At 42.2% G+C, this 21,667-nt stretch overlaps 1 protein-coding gene across 2 annotated transcripts in view; it reads left to right on the top strand.

The window, feature by feature from the left end:
- The window catches only part of GRM7 (glutamate metabotropic receptor 7), a 391,771-nt gene that overhangs the window by 254,499 nt on the left and 115,605 nt on the right, over nt 1-21,667 (top strand). For both annotated transcript variants that reach the window (XM_077925005.1, XM_077925006.1), the window contains exons 6-7: nt 10,033-10,233; nt 11,610-11,749. In XM_077925005.1, coding sequence (XP_077781131.1) covers nt 10,033-10,233; nt 11,610-11,749 — 341 coding nt within the window. The remainder of the gene's footprint in view (nt 1-10,032; nt 10,234-11,609; nt 11,750-21,667) is intronic.

Raw genomic sequence — 21,667 nt, 5'->3', positions numbered from 1 at the left:
ATATCAGGGAAGGTATTGCCTTTGTGTCCTACTTCTGATCTTTCTCAGAGACACCTGGCTTGCTGCTGTGGGTGTTGGACAGGATGGGTATTTGCTGTTATTCAATAGATTATTTTTTTATGGCTTAACATTAGGCACTTGTGTCTTATTGAATGGAGCATTCAGTGAATATGGCCTAGATGTTCCCACTGCTATGCAGTGAACATAAAAGGAAAGATGCCCTAATTCCCTCTTTGTATGCTCTAACGCTCTTTGCACACCTTTTGCATTCACCGCACGCACACAGACATAAGGGTGTTTCCAAGTAGAAACACTTTGCAAGTTCATAGGACGAACATTTCCACAGACGTCCCCCATCATCCCAGATGATGCAGTGTCCACTATGCACGCAAACACACATTATAAAAGTCTATGCTGCTCTAACTATGAATTTCTAACATCTAGGATGTTGGCAATATTCGTATTTCCAATGTTCAGGAAAGGAAATATAGACTGAATCAATAGATCAGTTCTGCATTTTGCAATAAGGAGCAGGGTGACAACTCACAAGACTGTATTAAGGCTATCCCAATAGATTCAAGAATGGCACAGCAGCTCTTACTGGCTTAGTAGTGTGGTGTAGTGGTTAAGAGTGGTAGTCTTGTAATCTGGGGAACCGGGTTCGCGTCTCCGCTGCTCCACCATGCAGCTGCTGGGTGACCTTGGGCCAGTCACACTTCTTTGAAGTCTCTCAGCCCCACTCACCTCACAGAGTGTTTGTTGTGGGGGAGGAAGGGAAAGGAGAATGTTAGCCGCTTTGAGACTCTTTAAAGGGAGTGAAAGGCGGGATATCAAATCCAAACTCCTCTTCTTCTTCTTAGTAGTACCAATGGGATTCCCAAACACCCACTGCTGTGCTGAGGGTGGATTCAGACATGTTAGCTTTCCTGTTAATACAGCTAGTACTTCTGTACTGGTTTCTACAATTTCTTTTACAGTGCATTGTAGATGGTGTTACAAAATTGTGGATTATTATTATTTTATCAATATGCCACCATGGCATGCTAAATTTCATTCACAACAATGAGCATGATGTGACACAACAGCAGATGTCATTGGACATGTTGTGTCACCACCATCACCCTGCCGTGCCCATGTGTGCTTCTGTTCCCCAGTGATTCATACATGAAAACAACAGGAAAGAACTGTATGCCAGAATACCACCCCAGATTTTGTTCCATAATTTTCCAGGTTAACAGGGTTGCAAATGTTGTCTGCCTGCCTGCCTGTGTGTACACACACACACACACACACACACACACACACACACACAAATTAACACAGAAATAAACACTAAGTTTCCACTAGATTCTGGTAGTGGATCTTACATTGTATAAAATGCAAAAATTAGTAGGTAAGGAAACATCAGGGAATTGGAATAAAGTGCTGATTGCAGCTTTAGTCTGCTCTGCCAGGGGCCAAGAAGGGGTTCAAAAAGCTCCCAGCAGTGCACTGTTGAGTATCCATTAGCCTATTCTCAGTGACATTTTAAAATCAGTCTTGATCTCGTGATATTTCTACTTGCTACTTACCTGAAGCAATGTGCTTTGTGGAGGTTAGGCAGGACAGAGTTTGAAAGAGAGAGCCCGTGACAAAAGCTTAGCTGTAGAGCTTTGAGGAATGATGTTCAGAAGTCCTGCCACTTTCTCATTGGAAAAGTCATGACTGTTCCCATATAAGATGACACAAAGCAGACTCAGCCATTTTGCACAGCATTCCGGGTCCTACATCAAGTACATTTATCTTTCAAGAGCTGACTCATTCTAGCTGCAATGCCAAAGCACTCTCTGGTTCCATTTTGTCACACCACCAGACGTGAATACTAAGTGGCATCAAACATTTAGGAGAATTGTCATGGGACAAGGATCCTTTTTTTTTTTTCATTTTAGCTCTAGCTTGTGGTTAAGCTTGAGCAGTTATCTGCTATAAAAGTATAAGGAACAAGTGATGATTCATGAGTAGAACTATATTTTAAAGCTGGAAAAATATATTGCCGATATGTGGAGTACCAGGAGAGCATTCTAATGGACAGAGGAACTTGATGTTTCATTCTTTTGGTCCATTTATTTCTTACTTACGTAGTCAACATGCTCAACGCTTTACAGAGCACAAGAGGATAAATAAGAGATACAATCTATAATTTGGCACAGTGGAGCCAACAGAGGAAGGAACGGCAAGCGGAAGCAGGGCTAAATTGGTGAACAATGCACTTTATTTCCGTTATACACTGTATATAGCAATCATTGCAAATTACTGAACACATAACAACATTATTGTCTAAGTCCAGTATTTGACAGATCAAATCTAGTGCTCTGCAATGGTTTGGCCCTCTCCTTCATGCCTTGACATCATTATTCAACATTACTATACCTGTGGATTTCCATTCTGCCAGCACATAATATGGGACCAAACTTATCAGCCTTGCCTTCCATTCCTCACAACTGTTGCAGCCAGTGGTCTGTTCTGTGGGACTAATTCCTCAAGATAGTTTACTGCTTTTCGGGAGGATTTCTGCATAGGCCAAAGTCTATGGTTTTCTCAAGTTTCTTCACACAGGCAGATGAACTGATGATATTGCTTGCCTTCATATCTGCCTGATATTGCTCTGAATACCATTACTGACAAAATATACCCAGTAAATGCAATCCTCAATTCACAGGGCAGAAGAATAAAAATAGATTTGTTTATCAAGTGATTACAAACTGAAAGTTTGAATGTGTGGACTGATTGTATTCCAGCTTCTATCATAGCTAGCATAATGCAGGAGAATACTTATATACTTCAGTTGAAACCTCCTCTTCAGGGCTATTTATCCTATCATGTGTTTGGATTCTCTCTCACACACACACTCACACACACACACACACAAATGTGAGTGTAAATATGTCAAGCATGACTGCAATAAACACATTTTTGGAAACACATGTGTATCATATAGGCACACTTGCTGGGGAACTGTGATTCGCTAGGGTACCCTGTGTGTGTACAAGGTTGGGCTGTGAATAATGTGTAAAGCAGCCCTTATTTACTGGTTTAAAGAAGGAACCTTCTTTCTAAATTATATTTCCTAAAAATGTGTGTCTTGACCCAGCAAAGATACAGCAGTTCCTTTGGATGCGGGGGACTTGCTCTATGAAGGGTGTGTGTGTGTGTGTGTGTGTGTGTGTGTGTGTGTGTGTGTGTAATAACACCTTGTTCAGCAGCCCTGGGTACACTTGGAATGAAATCAGTAGCCATCCATGTATATGTCATTTACCAGATCTCACCCTTGTAGCCATTAAAGGTCTAAAAAATTTTAACACAGTGCAAGAGAGGTAGACTAGAGGCAGAAGTGCAAAAGACCTCAGATCACTTCCAGCTCCTGTTGGAGCATGTTGTCATGAGGAGCTCTCCTTGGTGCTGTAATAACTGACCCACCCAGCCAAATAGGCTCATTGGCAGGCCAGGACACAGCACAAAGGTGTCATGACACTTGTACATTTCCATCCCTTCCTTGAGAATTTCTACCACACCCCTTTTTACCACTGCTGCACATAGCTTATGTTTTTAGTGAGCTGTACACCATGACCCAAATAGCTCTTGGACAGCCACTGCTAATTTGGACCCCATTAATGTATATTTGAAGCAGTCACTTTGTGTTTATATAAGTGAATTTCATCTGTCATTTTGTTATCCAGGCAAGCTATTTGGAAATCCCCTTGTAGTTATCCACAGTCTTTTGGGGGTTTCACCATTTTGCATAGTTTGGAATCAACAAACGTAAGTACTTTAGTGCTCCCCAACTCCAAATAAAGGTAAAGGTAAAGGGACCCCTGACCATTAGGTCCAGTCACAACGACTCTGGGGTTGTGGTGCTCAACTCGCTTTACTGGCCAAGGGAGCCGGCATACAGCTTCTGGGTCATGTGGCCAGCATGACTAAGCCGCTTCTGGCAAACCAGAGCAGCGCACGGAAACGCCTTTTACCTTCTCGCCACAGCGGTACCTATTTATCTACTTGCACTTTGACATGCTTTCAGACTGCTAGGTTAGCAGGAGCAGGGACCGAGCAACAGGAACTCACCCCTGTCGTGGGGATTCAAACCGCTGACCTTCTGATCAGATCTTTGGAAAATCACAGTGCTTAATTCCACCAAAATTTGCCCATTTCAGGTTGTTCTGCCCATCCATAAAGGACCTGCCCACAATAATGTAAGGTTTTAGTTTTAGGTGACAGGCTTTGCCAAAACATTTTGAAAGCTCCAAGGTTCCACTGCGGTCACCCTCTGTACATTCTTTTTTTAAAGCAAGCTTCTTATATCCTGCCCTTCTTCCAGTATAGAACTCAGGGTGGCAGATAACCAATTAACACAGCTAGGTGTCAAAATGACTGCTATTTGTTGACATACTGCCCAATTTGAAGGTTAGTGAGGACATTCCTTTGCATGACAAGGCCCCAGACCCCACAGTTCCCTTAGATAATAAACACACAGACACACATACTTAGGTAAGTGGAATAAAATAGCCCACAACTTTATTGGTTACAGATGTCAGCGGTTTGGCTTAGGCATTGGTGAAACCAGACTACAGTATATTATGACTCCTGCCCGTCTGCAGGGCGTCCCACTAAGGGTAAACCACCAGTGGGGGAGCCCTATGACATACGTCAAATCAGCACACCCCCAGGGTCCCCAATGGGTCGTGGCATGGCCCTAGCCCACGACCAGGCTTCGGACGGGATCCACACCCCCGGATCCCTATAACAGGATATCCTTATCGAGGAGGGGCAGACGGAGGGTACAACCTCCTCTCTTATAAACAAAGACTTACCCAATGCCTAACTGCCACTCGAGCCAAAGGGGCTCACCCACAACACCCTCACATCTGCAACCAATCTCTAATGCCCTCCACTATGTCAACCAGCCAAATATCATTTCCCCAATTGGAAAGGTGAATGCCATCATTGTGAAACAAGGCCTCCTGGTCAAAAGTAATGATGGGGTGCCGTATCACCCAACCATTCAACAGTTGCACCTTTTGTGCCACTGCACGATTAGCCATTTGATTGCCGACGGGTTGACTGCCGACGCCTCTCCAAGAGTTGGGACCAAATGAGGGTCTTGCAGAAAACATACAAATTTTTCCTCCCTCAGAGCCTGATCTTCTCTGTCTTTTAATAATTCCAGATTTACCCATGCTTTCTGCCAGTTTGTTTTCTAGGAAGTGTCCACATCCCTTTAAGAAGGTTTCATTTACACTTTCAGAGCTGCAACACTAAATTCTGCTCCCCCACCCTTTCAGTTTGCCACATATGACCTCAAATTTAGTGTGGCTAATTAAATCCTGTTTGTCTTCATTTTTAAATTCTAAGACTGCTTCTCTGAGTCTCTTAGTGTGCGTTTTCCACTGCATTACAGATTTGGCTCTGGATCTCAGAGAAAGACAATTTTGATACTACTGTAATGTCACCGCCTTGCAATGTCATACACTCTGTAATCAATGAGTATGGCGCGGCATGATAATAAAAAAAGGGACAGTTGGTGAATTATCAAAGCTCAGGCCATTTTTCACCCTCTTGGATTAGTTGAGAGAAATTAATCATGGCTAGTCCTGTTGTGAATTATAATTGAGCTTTAACCCAGGGAATATCTTAATCATAGCACCTCTCTTCAAGCGGAGTCCTGCAGCTTGCCACATTTGGATCCTGCCTCGCACAATGTTATATGAAGATAAAAGGCATCAGCTGGAACAAATGTGTGGGGCAGTGGGAGTAAAATATGCTTGTTGCTGCTGTTGTGTATGCCACAGTGCCATAACCAGCTCAATGCAAATCGGTTGTTAAGCATATTGGGGTGTTGCATTCAATGAGAATATTCCAATTCCAGCAAGCATTCATCTGAAGGCACTGGTTCAAAATGAATGTGCAGTGAATTGAATTCAGCTGCAAACTGTTTGCGTGGGCTGTGCTTGACATCTAGCTTTTCTTGACTGTAAGGGAAAGGGAAACGTAAAGGACCCTTGGATGGTTAAGTCCATCTAGTCAAAGGCGACTATGGGGTGCGGTGCTCATCTCACTTTTCAGGTGGAGGGAACCGGCATCGTCCACAGACAGCTTTCTGGGTCATGTGGCCAGCATGCCTAAACCGCTTATGGTACAACGGAACACCGTGATGGAAGTCAGAGTGCATGGAAATGCCATTTACCTTCCTACCACAGCGGTACTTATTTATCTGTGCTTTCAAACTGCTAGGTTGGCAGGAGCTGGGACAGAGAAACAGGAGCTCACCCCACTACACAGATTTGAACCACCGACCTTCCGATCGGCAAGCCCAAGAGGCTCAGTAGTTTAGATTACAGTGCCACAGTGTCCCTTACACCTGTGTATTGACTATACCTGATCAACAAGACTCACTGCCTCCAGGATCAGAGGCTGCATGCCATCAAAATACTGCTTTCTTGAAAGCAACATGGCAGATAGTTCATGCCTTCATATCCTGCTTGTGGACTGACTGGCCACCATAGAAAACAAGATGCAAGTCTTTGATCCGATTGAGCAGGACACTTTTTATGTTCATTTGCTTAGGATTCTTAGACTTAAAATAAATACTTCTAGGTGGCTACAATTTCTGGTGTTGGAGGTATGAGCCCACCTGCCCCATCATCCACTAAACTAACGCATGGTGTGACATGCTTCATGGATGCTGATACATGCAGTGGCCTGATTTACATAATCTCTCCCCGCCACTGCCCCTAGTTCTGAGTGACAAGAAAATATAAAAAATGGTGGCTGCATGTGTATACCTCCGAGTGGAGTGTAAACATCACTCCTTACTTAAGGTGCATAGGGAAGTAGAGAGGCATGTTCCCCATTGCACACTGCAATTCCTGTGTCTAAATTGCATCTTGACCCAGGATACCCATACAGTTCTGACAGCACCATATTTATGGATTTTGCTGGATAACTTAACACATCAGTTTTCTCTTTGGTGCGCTTGGCAACAAGCTCCCAAGAGCAGCAGCAAGCTTCACCAGTTTCATTATTATTCTGTGTCAGAGCATTTGTCAATCCCTGATTTATTATTAAACATTTCTCTAGTGCTTTTTCAGCACATTGACTGCTTTACTGTCTTTAGCTATTTCTTCACAATCAGTGATACCATTGCCTACATAACAGATGAAGGAGTAAGGAAGGCTAATTCTTTCCTGAAGAGGCTCAGTGAATTCTTGATGGCTGAGCAGGCATCTGAATTCAGATCTTCTAAAGTGTCAGGGACTGGACAGAGGAGGAATGGTGGAGACCGCCTCCCCCTCCTCTATATGGAAGATCGTATAGATTTACAACAGTGGTTTGCAGAAGGTTGCGGCTCAGAGGTAGATGAGGGGCAGAGTTGGGAAATAATGGGAGAGGAGGAGGAGGGGAAAGCAGAGCCAGAGCAGCTGGCTGACACGTTATCGGTAGAAAGCATTCCAGACCCCCCTAGAACCCCGCGAGCATTGAAAGTAGGAGAGCAAAGGGCTCAGAGGCAAATGGCCCTAAGCAGCCACCGTAAGGTGGGTGGTGCTGTTGACAATTGAGGAGAGGAGGGTGGAGATTACTCAGAGCAATGCCATTACTCCAAGAGGCTGCATTTCTAAGCCTCTGTCTGTGAATATTGAATAAAAAAATATTGGTAAGAGCTTCCCTTGTCTATTCCTGGCAGCCTATTGTGGGGGGATCAGATTCCCTGACTCCTGACATAAAGCCAAGTGGCCAGGGCCCACCCATGAGGCAGACTGAAGTAGTTGCCTCAGGCAACAGAATCCCATGGGAGGGTACCCCTGCAGGCATCCCAACCACCACAGGTTTCACAGTGGTGGCATTGGTGAGATTTGCTGGAGCCACTGCTGTGCAACTCTGTTAAGCAAGGCTTTGGTAGGGCAGGGATGGCACCTTTCCGTTTCACATCAGGACTAGCCATCCCTACAAGTGGCGCTCACTGTCGCCACAAGATCGTGAAGTTGGGTACACAGCCTTGGGGAGAAAATGCAATGAAAACCATCTGCCTATGGAAGAACATTTAAAAAGGCTACTTCATTGGAAACCTTTTCTGTGTTTGTTTACCCATGTACATGATTGAAAGGTGAAAATAAGCTCTGCACTTTTGTGGACAACCCTCAAGCCTTCACTCTAGTTACTAAAGAATATATACATAAACGTGTGCTGGTTTTATAAACCAGCACCACGATGTGTCCCCCCCCCCAAAAAAGGGGGGGGGCGAGAAATACACCTCCTTCTTATGGGTTGAAAACAGCAGGGCTTCTTTTAACAGTGGAAGGTGAGGAAAATGGAATAGATTTCTGCATTGCTAATGCAACATTTGAATAGTATTCTATGAATTCAGATGAACTCTTTTTATCCCTTGGGGGGAGACGAAAGGAAGGCCTCTTGAATTGCATATGCACTGCACTCCCCCAGATTGCTGGTTAACCAAATTCTCTTGAGCACCCTTCAGTTTGCCACAGAAACTACTCTTTCCTTCTCAAATCTATCTGCATCTTTAAATTAAGAGTCTGGGATTTGAAAAGCATGCATACTGTCAGACTTCAAAATAGGAAGTGTGTCTTTTCTTCTTTTTTAAAATAAAAAAGCAAGATTCCTTCCCATTCAGATAAGTGTTATTTGTTGCATATTATAGGGGTATCTTTGGTTTTGGTTTTAACAGACAAATACAGTAGCTGAATGTGCACGACACTGTAGGTATCTTCATTCTGGAGTTGGAACAGAGGCTCAGGCTGCATACACACCACATATTTAAAGCACATACAGAGTATCCCTGGAACCGTAGTTTACCCCTCACAGAGCTACAATCCCCAGCACCCTCAGCAAACTGCAGTTCCTGGGATTCTGCTGGGCTGCTTTAAATGTGAGTCTCATAGCTCAGTGTTAGAGCACACATTGGGCTGGTTCATATCACATGGTAAGCTTGGCTTACCAGAATCACACAAATGTACAGGCTCCCAAATTAGAGCTTGAAGACACTTTTCTCTTTCCCCGGCTATTTTTTTTTACCGCACTAAGCTAAGCCAAGGGACACGGGTGGCGCTGTGGGTTAAACCACAGAGCCTAGGACTTGTCGATCAGAAGGTCAGCGGTTCAAATCCCCGTGACGGGGTGAGCTCCCGTTGCTCAGTCCCTGTTCCTGCCAACCTAGCAGTTTGAAACCACGTCAAAGTGCAAGTAGATAAATAGGTACCGCTCTGGTGGGAAGGTAAACGGCGTTTCCGTGCGCTGCTCTGGTTCGCCAGAAGTGGCTTAGTCATGCTGGCCACATGACCCAGAAGCTGTACGCCGGCTCCCTCAGCCAATAAAGCGAGATGAGCGCCGCAACCCCAGAATCAGCCACGACTGCACCTAATAGTCAGGGGTCCCTTTACCTAAGCTAAGCCAAAGTTTGAATTATCATATTGCTTGAACCCAGGCTTGTGGTTAAGCATTTCCCTTGCAAACCAGAAGCTGTAGGCAATTCTGGGATGGAGTAAAGCTGTTGTGAGCTCCTCTTTGGGAACCCACACATTTGGCTTACTGTAATAGGTGAACTAGGCCCCTGCCAATTAAAGAGTTGTATCCTATAAAGTCAGCCCTTTGAACTTGATGGAGCTGATTATGTCAACTGATTTCAATGGGTGTGCACAGAGTATGACTTAAGTCAGATACAACCCAGAGCACTGGGCCAGATGAGCTACTTTTGGGGTTCTGGTTAACTTCCAGACTATGTTAAAACGGAAAGCAGTTATCTTTAAAATGCAGCTTGCTTGTGCTTCTTCCTCAATTAAATATATTTCAGATAATTTAATTAGTACTCCTTGAGCTGGTCTTATTCACGATAATGAGCTTTGTGTGTTAAAACTAAAAAAAAAACCTCAAAACTTCTCTCTCTCTCATCACTGCTTTTTGAAATGGACATGGCACTTTAATCATGGGAATAATTCTATTCCTCAACAAATATCTTTTGTGTGTATTTCTTTAACTGTGCAGGACAGGAGAGAATTGGGAAAGACTCCCACTATGAGCAGGAGGGGAGAGTTCAGTTTGTGATCGATGCTGTTTATGCCATGGCTCATGCCCTCCATCAGATGAACAAGGATCTGTGCAGCGATTATTCTGGTGTCTGCCCAGAGATGGAACATGCAGGGGGCAAGAAGCTGCTGAAGTACATCCGCAGTGTTAACTTCAACGGTGAGTCCACAACCATCCATCCGCCTCAGAGATTTGGTTCGAATTAACTACCTGACCCTTTCCCAGCCCTGATAAACATTTTTAAAGCAAGGCGATTTGTGTTGCCTTCAAGGGAACTTATGTAGCCAACTACCAAATGTAAGTTCTTTTTGATTTCTATTGATTTCAGTTGCTGAGATTTACAGTGCAATCCTACAGAAGCCTGCTCAGAAGCAAGCTCCATTGAGTTGAATTGTATTTATTCTTAGTTGTGTGTATAGGATTACACACCCAAACACATGCAGTGAAATAAATGGGAGTTAACCAGGTCTGCCCAGTGCCTGTTTACCACACAGTATACAGGGCTGGCGGGCTGGCTAGCTGGCTGAAAAAAAAGGTGAAAGCTGCTGCAGTACCCAAGTCTAAGCCATGCTGTGGCTTAGGGTTATATCTGGAACCGGGCTAGTGGTATGCTCACTCCTGTTACTTTTATTTTCCTGAAAGAGACTAAGGGAAGATGAACTTAAGGATAAATCAGGAACAGCTTTTCCCCAGTCTCCTCTGTTGTTGGTTTCTACTCCAGAACTGTGTTGATTACTGGAATAAGAACATATTCTGGAGGAAGAAGCTATTTCTGGATGCTAGTCAAGATTCACTGTCTTCTGGTGGCAATATCTCTTTGAAGCAGATGGAATGTTTTCTGAGGGAAAACACAGTAATCAAGAAGTTCCATTCACAGCACAGATTTCCACCCTTTTTTTGTAGTGGAATGGACCCACCTCATATATTGGGTCATATGTATAAATCAGACTGGAACCAAGACTGCTACGTGTTTCAGCTAACTGGCATTGGGCGGGGGGAGTCAGGACAATGAATCCCAGAAATGACAGAAGAGAAGACAGGGAAGGGTGTTTTAAAATGTTCATTTAAAATGTACAGTGATGGGGGGTTGCTGTCTGAGCTGTAATCCAATCCTAAAAGCTCTTCAACCACCAGAGAACAAAGAAAGGTGAAATATACTCGGAGTCGAGTGTGGATTTCATGCTCTTTATTCAGCTCATAGTAGTGAGGAATGAAAATTCCCCCAAAATATCTGCTTTATATACATTATTTACACAATGGGTCACACGTGATTGGCTAATTCCGGGATTCTCCTGTAGGCCAATCAGATTGCAGATTCACTTCCACCTTGAGCTGGATTGGGTGGCTCCTGCGGACCAATCATACTGCTGCATTGTTCTAGGACCAATCAGACTGCTGCATTCTGAATCCTATTGTTCTAGGACCAATCAGACTGCTGCATTTTGGATCCTATTCAACTCAGTACATAACAAAAGGAAATATTGTAAAGTGTTGGGTCTTTTCTCTCTTTCCTTTTGCTTGACTTCCTTCCTCAGGCAGTGCTGGCACTCCAGTGATGTTTAATAAGAATGGTGATGCACCAGGGCGTTATGACATCTTTCAATACCAAGCAACAAACACCAGCGCTCCAGGCTACCACCTGATTGGCCAGTGGACGGATGACTTGCAGCTCAATGTAAGCCTGTTTTATTCTCTACTTTGAGGTATGCTCATGAGTAGTATGCTGCTACTTCAGGTGGGATACTTACCGCTGCTGTAGATACTTTTTATGGTAAAAAACATCATGAAAAAGTACAGTACCAGCAGCAGCTACCAACACTTAAACAAGGATGTTTTGATAGTTCTACTGTAAGAACTGTAGCAGCGTCTTATAGCTGCCAGTTAAAACATCATTAAATAACAGTAACAAACTGAGACACAGAGCAGCCAAAAAACAAACCAGCTGTACAGGCCACATACCTGTTTGTGCCTTTTGGAATGATATACTATTTCAAACATCCCCAGGCATTCTTTTTTTTAAAAAATATCAGGGAAACCACACAAAGGTTTCTTTTTTTTTTTTAAATAATTTTTATTAATTTTCCAAACATGTATTATACACAAACGACAAAACAAAACAAAACATACACACAAATAAACATGTATAATTTCATAAACTCATTTTCCTTCACCTTGTTTCCCGGACTTCCCCATACCTCCCTTTTTCTGCATCCTTATTTTTCCCTTGTATCAGCAACCCTCCATTTAATTAATTAATTCATCTTCATTGTAATTCCCTTAAATTTATGATATACAGCTGCAATTCTCTGTTTCTTAACACCATAGCATCCCAGCACTCCTCAATATTACAACAGTTTTTAAGATATATTTTAAATTTCTTCCAGTCTTCTTCCACTGTCTCACTCCCCTGGTCTCGGATTCTGCCGGTCATCTCTGCCATTCCCATGTAGTCAATCACCTTCGCTTGCCATTCTTCCAGAGTAGGTAGCTGCTGCGTCTTCCAATACTTTGCCAGAAGAATTCTTGCTGCTGTGGTAGCATACATAAAGAAAGGTTTCAGCTTGTATACCTGAAGGTGTCCTACATGGAGAAGGTGGTTGTGATGGGAGATATCAGATAGGAAACAGATGACCTAACGACAACTCCAAGCTATGCTGCTCTCCCCATTCCTTTTCTGGAATATGTCAAAGCAGGCGTCAAGTCCATCTGTCCTGGTTTACTCTGGAAATATTTCTACACCAATCCCTCTATTTTATTTTAAGGGGTGTGTATTGGGGATGGACGAACTACCGCTTTACACTGCATGTTGTGGCGCTACCGTGCCTGAATGAGGAAAGGGTTATTGTAGCTAACTAAAGTTGCAATCTTATGCATGCTTGATGGGAGCAAACTTCACGAATTCAATGAGAGTAATTTCTGAGTAAACCTTTTTAGGCTATTAATCTGTGTGGCTTATCTAGCACGAAAGCACAGGGTCCCCTGAGCTAGCACCGTGATTGTGTGCAAATTGTATGGGCAAATCGTAAATAAACAAGATACCTCGTTTGAAGTGCATTGGCCAGTATTCAACTACAATATGCTGGGATACATATTATTTATAATATGCTTAAAGAACGTTTGGCTTCCCCCAATATATGATGAGCATTTCCTAACCTCTTTCAGTTTTCCGGATCACCAGGTACTAACTGTAGAAATATTGATGTCCTATTTCTTGTTCTACTCAATGTTCAACTTCCTGAAGCAAAAGCCTATGTCTTAAATATCCATCCATTTGCACACCGCTACATGCTGAACTGCTCAAATCGCACACACAATATAATTGTTTTGTTTTGAGTTTTTTAACTATTTAGACAGTAATATTGTTGCCTGAAATCCAAGCTGGATTTCACTGAGCCGATTCTGAGAAGACACTGGAATGTTACATAAGGCGAGAGAGAGGGAGAGAGAGAACACATGTGTTGGTAGAGCATGAAGACAAATCATCCTCCCATGTTATTTTTTCCCCTTACTCAGTTAACTGTGACTGCAGTAGAATATTGTCTTAGAGTAGGCAGAGTTCTGCAGAATTATTCTGCCAATATGTTGCTTTAGTTGTCAGATTGAAATTCAAGGCAGAGCGTTGTGTTGAGACACACGTGTTTCTTAATATAGAACTGCACAGATTGAGAAATGACTCTTCTGGGCTGCTTGCTATCCCAGCAGGAATTTGGTTGAGGTGAGGATATAGAGCAAGTGAATATGTGGGAGAGAATGTTTATACATGTGCAATTGACAGCATTCCTAATATTGCTGAATTATTATTAATAATAATTTCTTCCCATAGGGAAAAAAAATACTTGGGGATTCTTTTCATTAAAATATCGGGACTGAAACGTCGAACTATCAAAAAGAAACTGTGTCTGTCTTGCTTTTTAGTTCATCATCCTATTTTAACATATCACATGATTCACTGGTTTTTAAAAAGGGTTATACCCTCCAAGTTCTTTATTGTACTATTTGATTTAACTTTCACATTGTTTTATCATCCACCATTATGATATAGTGACCAGGTTAATGATAGTCACTAGCCAGGTATTGGAAAATGAAGGCTCCCATTTATAAGAATTTGTGATCTGACATAGTCTGGCATATTTTGCTGATAGAAGAGCTTGCCTACCATGCATTTCTGGGCAGACTGAAATGAAGCGCAGCCTCCACAGTGAGAAATGAAACCTGTTGTAATGAAGATGCATCTGAGTTTATTTAACTACTGGATTTTAATTCTAATTCTTGGCAGGTCACAGGTTGTTGAAGAGATGTTTTATTATATAGATCTTGTGGGCAGAGAGTGTTGGCCAAGTGACTTATCGAAATGGGTTTTGTTCTCTCTACCTTCTAGGAGCCTGGCCAGATATTGCAAAGAAAGCATTTAAATCCAGATTATGTGGTGATTTGATTCAACACGATTTGTTGCTTGTTTTCAATTTTAAATCATTCTATGATATACCATGATAACATAATCACTTTCTTAGTCATTTGATCTGTTTGTCAAAAGCCCATCTAGACGTTATGTATTATGTAAGTAAAACATAATTGAACAGAGCGTTTTGAAAAAAATGAAAATAAAATAAAAGAGCATTATAGCATTTGGCAATCACATTGGTTTGAAATATCAGATCTGGCTTATAGCTACCCTACCAAGTCTTTATAGTAATATGTGAAACCCTCACAGTAAGAGGTTCAGACTTATTTCTCAACAGTCTGCCCATGATCTGTTCAGCAAGGTACCCAACAATCAAAGTACCCCGATTGAGATACACTAGTTTTCCAAGGTCGTTGGTGCACTATGATTGGACTGTCCAATGCCTTAGAGTTATTATTATGGATTGCTACTGTATTTATCGTTCATTATCATTTGTTGAATTTCGTTTTGTTTGGGTTTTACAACCTTGTGGTTGTTTGACTTGCTTTATTTTAACCTCTGTGATTTGCCATTGGATCTGTATTCAAGAAGGGTGGTTCAAAATTAATTAATAAGGTAATAAATATATACTTACAAACATCTACAAGAACTTGATTTGATATTTTGCTTTACAGAACATATTCTGGTTTTTGAAGGGCTTTCAGAGGGTATTCCGCTGCCCTTCAATCTCCAGAGCTTTTTGGATTGTAATTATTCAAAACATGTGTTCGCAGGCAAGTAAAATGTCTCTCCCTTGGCCTCTAGTCTAGACTACACTGAATGTTTACACAGCAGTTGCAATATTCTGATTGTTTTCATATTAAATAATGGGCTAGCATGGCCATAATTCTCAGGGTGAGTAAAAGTAAAATATTAGCATCATGCCCAGTATGGAAAGCATAACGCTCATGATCTTGTGTAGTGGTTAACTTTTATATTTCCATCTGATATTTTGCATTTCTTCAAGTTTGTTTTAATTGCCAGTTTTCCCATCATGAACATATCTTACAGCTCAGTATTATATCAAGAAAAGGTACTTTATGGCGTAAGTATTGATCCTTCTTTCCACTGTATTCTCAGGATAAATAAGAATGGTACATAGAAGCTTGAGAGAAAGAAAAATGAATCCATTACAGCTGAATAGAGGGTTTTATATAGGATTTCTAAGTATGCCTAATGTTTAAATTCCCAAAGAGTAGCTACATTTCGCACATACAAAAATTGTGAGGGTTTGACTAGTTGACTCTTGTGCTCCCTTCCAACTCTATAATTTTATGAATGTTCTGATTAATGTATATCAGCCCCTGTATGTGTTTAGTTATATCCAGGATGGGGAATCTGCTGCCCTACCCATATGTTCCTTGACTACCATTCTGATCATGGCCTCTGCTGGTTGGGGCTGATGGAAACTGGAACCCAACAACATGGAGAGCCACAGTTTCCTCATCCTTAAGTTATATATACAGTGGTACCTCGGGTTACACTCGCTTCAGGTTACAGACACTTCAGGTTACAGACTCTGCTAACCCAGAAATAGTACCTTGGGTTAAGAACTTTGCTTCAGGATGAGAACAGAAATCGTGCGATGGTGGCAGCAGCGGGAGGCCCCATTAGCTAAAGTGGTACCTCAGGTTAAAAACTGTTTCAGGTTAAGAACTGACCTTCGGAACGAATTAAGTTCTTAACCAGAGGTACCACTGTACTCACTACTTTTTCAGTCCACTTAGTGCATTCACTGAAGTAGGTTCTTCCCTACAAAAGCCCCTAGTGATGTTATTCTTAGTGCTTGGGAAACAGTTGAATATTCTTTCATTAAGTTGTCTTGCAGGGTGGAGAAGATAGAGAAATGCTTCTGGGTGACAGAGAGAAGGTGGAACTGTTCAACACCTACTTTGTCTCAGTCTTAACACCCAAAAGGAAAGCAATGCCCAACCTGGTGATAACAGAATAAATGACACAAGGAGGGAGCTGCAGCCCAATATAGGAAAAGAGGTGGTAAGGGAACATGTAGCTACTTTAAATGAATTCAGATCTCCAGGACCTGCTGAGCCACAGGCGCACTAAAGGAGCTTGCAGATGTAAACTCACAGCCTCTGTCTATAACATTTGAGAATTATTAGTGAACAGGTGAGGTCCCTGCAGACTGGAGGTGGGCAAATGTTGCCCCCATCTTCAAAAAGGCTGGGAAAGAAGACCAAGGGGGATCCAGCTGATTCCCGCCCCGCCCCCCATAAAATTTTATTAAGGTTTTCTCATAATACAATACAATGAAGACAAACTAATCTAGATAAAACAAAAAAAATTCCTTCCAGTAGCACCTTAAAGACCAACTAAGTTAGTTCTTGGTATGAGCTTTCGTGTGCATGCACACTTCTTCAGATACACTGAAACAGAAGTTGCCAGATCCCCTGGGTGCAAGTAGATAAAAACAAGAACAGAGAGAGAGAGAGAGAGAAGAGAAAAGGCAGAGTCCTATCTCAAATGTAGCTCTTAACCTTTATCTCAGGCACAGGCAAACTCGGCCCTTCAGATGTTTTGGGACTACAACTCCCATCATCCCTGACCACTGGTCCTCTTAGCTAGGGATGATGGGAGTTGTAGTCCCAAAATATCTGGAGGGCTGAGTTTGCCTATGCCTACCTTATCTCATACAGAAAGGGGTGGACCCTCCCATCTCTTACCTGGGAGCTTTCCTTTCTTTTCCCAGGTGAGAGTGTAATGGACTCCCTTGGAAGGTGGTGGGCTCTTCTTCATTGCAGCTTTTCAAACAGAGGTTGGATGGCCATCTGTGATAGATGCTTTAGTTAAGAATCATGCATTGCAGGGAGTTGGACGAGATAACCCTCGGGGTCCCTTCTAACTCTACAATTTATGATTCTGTGAATCTATAACTGTCTGAAAATACTTTGGGGATGGAATTAGTTTATTAAAGCAATAATGGGGGGGGGGTGACAGTTAACTGGTTAATCAAATAAATATTAGATAGTATCAGTCCAACTGATATGTGTTCTGTGACTAATAACATTAACAATTCAGCAGGATGAAGTAATACAGGAGAACAATCTAATAGTGGATAAATGTTTCTACAAATATTGATTTATATATTGCTTAGAATCAACAGATGGTGCTATTTACAAGGGTGGATAGGGAACTGGGGCTTTGTTATAGTTGCTGCTGGAAGAAATTGCCACCACAACATGCATACTACAGTGGTGCCCCGCAAGACGAATGCCTCGCAAGACGGAAAACCCGCTAGACGAAAGGGTTTTCCGTTTGCGATGCGCTTCGCAAGACGAATTTCCCTATGGGCTTGCTTCGCAAGACGAAAACGTCTTGCGAGTCTCGCCATTTCCCCCCCGCTCCCCCCCCTTTTTCAAAGGCGCTAAGCCACTAATAGCCTTTTAGCAGCTTAGCCGCTAATCCTTTAATAGCCGCTAAGCCGCTAAATCGCTAATAGCGCTAATCCTCTTAGCCGCTAATGGGGTTGCTTCGCAAGACGAAAAAACCGCTAGACAAAGAGAATCGCGGAACGGATTCTTTTCATCTTGCGAGGCACCACTGTATTTTACTCACTGCACCAAGATTTTCCTTTCAGAACCTTTTATGTTCAGCTCCCAAGCTGCACGTTAAACTTGGTGGTTTTGTAAGGCATCTGATGATGGAAGAAGACACTCTGAAGAGTGTTGGGGTTATGCAACTCTTGAGTCATATCCTATGTGCCACATATGACTACAGGCTTACGAATAGAAGCTGCATTATTTTGGTGGACTTGTTTAATTGCTATATTTGATGAGCTGCCTAACAGAAATCTGGGCGGCTGCTGTTTTATAAGCAAGATTCCATGCTGTGAGATCCTATAGAACTTAAAACAAATAAGCATGACGGTTGGTTTAACAAGCTATGTTTTTCCACAGAAAGTAGGGGAAGTAGGATAGAATTGGAATGTGTGATCTCAGTTTATCCAGGCATAAGAACTGTGCTTTTAATTTCTGTGCTGTTGACCACCAAAATCTCAAAACATCATGTAGTGCAACCTCGCCAGAAGAAAAATTTAAATCGCTTTGCTCTATTCTGTCATGTTTATGAAAATGGCTTGCACTTTTGTACAGTGGTACCTTGGTTTACAAACTTAATCCGTTCCGGAAGTCCGTTCTTAAACCAAAGTGTTCTTAAACCAAGGTGTGCTTTCCCATAGCAGCGGGGGGCTCAATTTACAAATGGAACACACGCGACAGGAAGCGGAACATGTTCTGCTTCCAAGGCAAAGTTCACAAACCAAAACACCTACTTCCAGGTTTGCAATGTTCTTAATCCAAGTTGTTCATATACTAATCTGTATCTATTTGTCTCTCTGTGTATAAACTAATCTCAGTTACTGTGCATGGATCCAAAGGGCTAATTTTGGCAAGCATGGCTTTGTCCTGGGTCACCCACCTCCCCACCCCTGTTTGAACAGTAAGCCCCTGTCCAATATTCTTTTGAAAGCCCCTTTAGTTTCATAAGTGATGTGTCAAGGAAAGTGCTCAATTAACAAAAACCCACAGCCCCTGTGATTGTTGAGAAACAGTTGGGTCATACTTTGAATCCCACCACTGAAATTAGAAATACTGTAATATTATGAATGACATAGTGAAGAACAGAGTAATTAAATGTCTGATCTGGATGCCATGCAGCTTCTCTGTATCTGACATGTTTCAGGAGGTACTTGAATAATAAATAATGGGAAGCAAGTAATGTACTTAGTCACATTTTCCTCTTCTCACCTTTGATTGGAAAACAAAAGGTAAATTTACTGAATGTTTTATGGCTGTTTTGTTGGTTTTGTGTCCTCCAGTTTTGTTTATTCAGCACTTTATGGATCTGTGGCCTTCCTCCCCACCCATCCCTCTAATTGAATAATCAACAAATTAACCTAGGCTACAGGTCATTGCCACTCTCACCTATTACATCCTATCTAAGGACAAGTATCCATATTTCTCACTACAGAATGACAGTGTTCCAATGGGGAACACATTTAGGGCAAGATTGTGGAGGAGAATTTTAGAATATTTGCACTAGTTCCAATGACAGTTTTCCATTGCTTGTGCTATTATGATGTGAATGAATTTAACTTCCACAGAGCCAACCGGAAGACGATTTGTCAGCCTATTGACAGGCCATAGGCTTATTCTGATCTTTAGTCATATGCTAACAACATACTTTAATGGGCAGCTAAATGCCCACAAAGCTCTTGTTTATTCATGTCAAGCCTGAGCATAAGTTTTGAGTTATATTAACCTAGATAAATGTAACCAAACAGGTTTGTTTATTTAAAAGTTCGAGGACATTCTCAAAGCAGACAACAGTGGTATGAAATGTACAAAATAGGCTTAAGTCTCTACCAATGTAAAACTGCTGAAATAATTTTTATGGTCCCTGTGACAAGATTTCTGAAAGACCATCAATTTTGGGTACCGGATATATTGATCTGGTACAGTTGGAAAAGTAAAGGAGTCCATGCAGATTCTTTTTGAATACTGGAAACAGATACCTCACAACAAATCAGTGTGGTAATTAAGCTGAATGTGGTAGCTTGCCCAAGGTAACCAAATGAGATCCATGGCTACTAAGGAAGGATCTGGGCCTAGGTCTTTCTGGTCCAAATAAACCAGACCAGAATCTCAGAAGGGGAACACTTCCAAAGATTTGGAATTATGGGAACTTACGATTTCTTCTTGTCCAAATTGTACATTGTTACTTTTCACTTCTGAAAAGCTGTGGGCAGCAGTGTTAGGTGGCTGCAGATTTAGCTGGCAGGAGGAAACTCCAAACCTATAATGTGAGATGATTATATAAATAATTGGTGTATTATAGATTTCTCAATCTCCTTGGCAGAGCAATGCAAATACAGTAAACACCACTTATCCTTGGTGTGTTGTGGGGGAGTGAAGGTGCTAAGACTGCAAAACGCAGCACTTTAAAACGAATCCCCCAGAGAGCACCACAAAAGCTTTTTGAACAACTGCTCAGCAGCCATATCCACAAATTCTTCCTTAAGAATTCATTGTGCAGAAGGTAAATATTTTAAAAGCACATGGTGTCATAAACAAATATTATACGGTGAAACATATTGTGAATATAGGCCATATTGTATAAGGTTGGCCTTTTATAAGTACCTAGTAAAAATGACAGATGTGGTTAAGATATTATATAGATTTTAGCCATGTGTCAGCGTGTGGAGGAAGGCAGAAGACAGCTGAGTCTCTCGAGAACAGGAAGTGTGCTTGGTAGGGCCTGGTCTAGGCTGGATTCAGGTCCAGGCAAAGCTGGACAAAGATGAGATGGGTCCATGTTGACATGACCATCATCTGCGCCACTTGGGTTGTATTCAGTGTGAAACATACTCAAGTCTGCTAAATTCAATGGGTCTGCTCTAAGTATGACTAGAAGTGTTTCTTCAGCATTCTCTGAAAGCTGTATAATAAAGGCATAGACACACCTCTCCACAGTTTAGGGGCTGCCACAGAGAAGGCTCACTCCCAGGCCACCATCACCTCTGACCAAGCCTCTGAGAAGTACCACGAGGGCTTTCTCTGTAGATCTCACCACTTGAGAGGGTCTGGAGGGAAGGAAGCAGTCTTAACATTTATATCCTGCCTGACTGTAAAATCAAAAACCCCTAAGGCCTGAGGGAATAGCAATTGTACGCAGCATTGTGCACATGAACTCAAAAGCTGTGGGTGGTTGTAGGTAAATTCCTTCTCAGTTTAGTGGGGCTCTTCCATGCAACGTGGTGAAAGCCCATGAAAGCAATAATTGTGGTCTGAATGATGCAGCAAGACTCTAGCACATTTGTACTCCACCCCAGGCAGCAAAACGTCTTGAGCCAATACTGCAACTTGGGACAACAGCAGCAATAAACATACAGGCTCCATAGCCAGAGGTTGTATAAGCTGAGTTTTCTCCTTTTCTCTAGCTGTTGTTTAGAATCGTAATTTTTTTTTGTCAGTGATTTCCCCCCTCTTTGTGTGACTGCTCCTGAGTTTTCTGTTTCTTTTGACGATGATAGATGGACCCCAAAGCTAGCAGTAGTAACCCACGAGATTTTCATTTAGCAGACTTCTCTTTGTAAGTTAACAGCCCTTGCTAATATTCGTGGCCTATGACTGATCC

The sequence above is a fragment of the Podarcis muralis genome, chromosome 2, assembly GCF_964188315.1.
Source record: "Podarcis muralis chromosome 2, rPodMur119.hap1.1, whole genome shotgun sequence".
Lineage (NCBI taxonomy): Eukaryota > Metazoa > Chordata > Lepidosauria > Squamata > Lacertidae > Podarcis > Podarcis muralis.
Note: the sequence above shows the minus strand (reverse complement) of the source record. Positions and strands in the feature narration are given on the sequence as shown.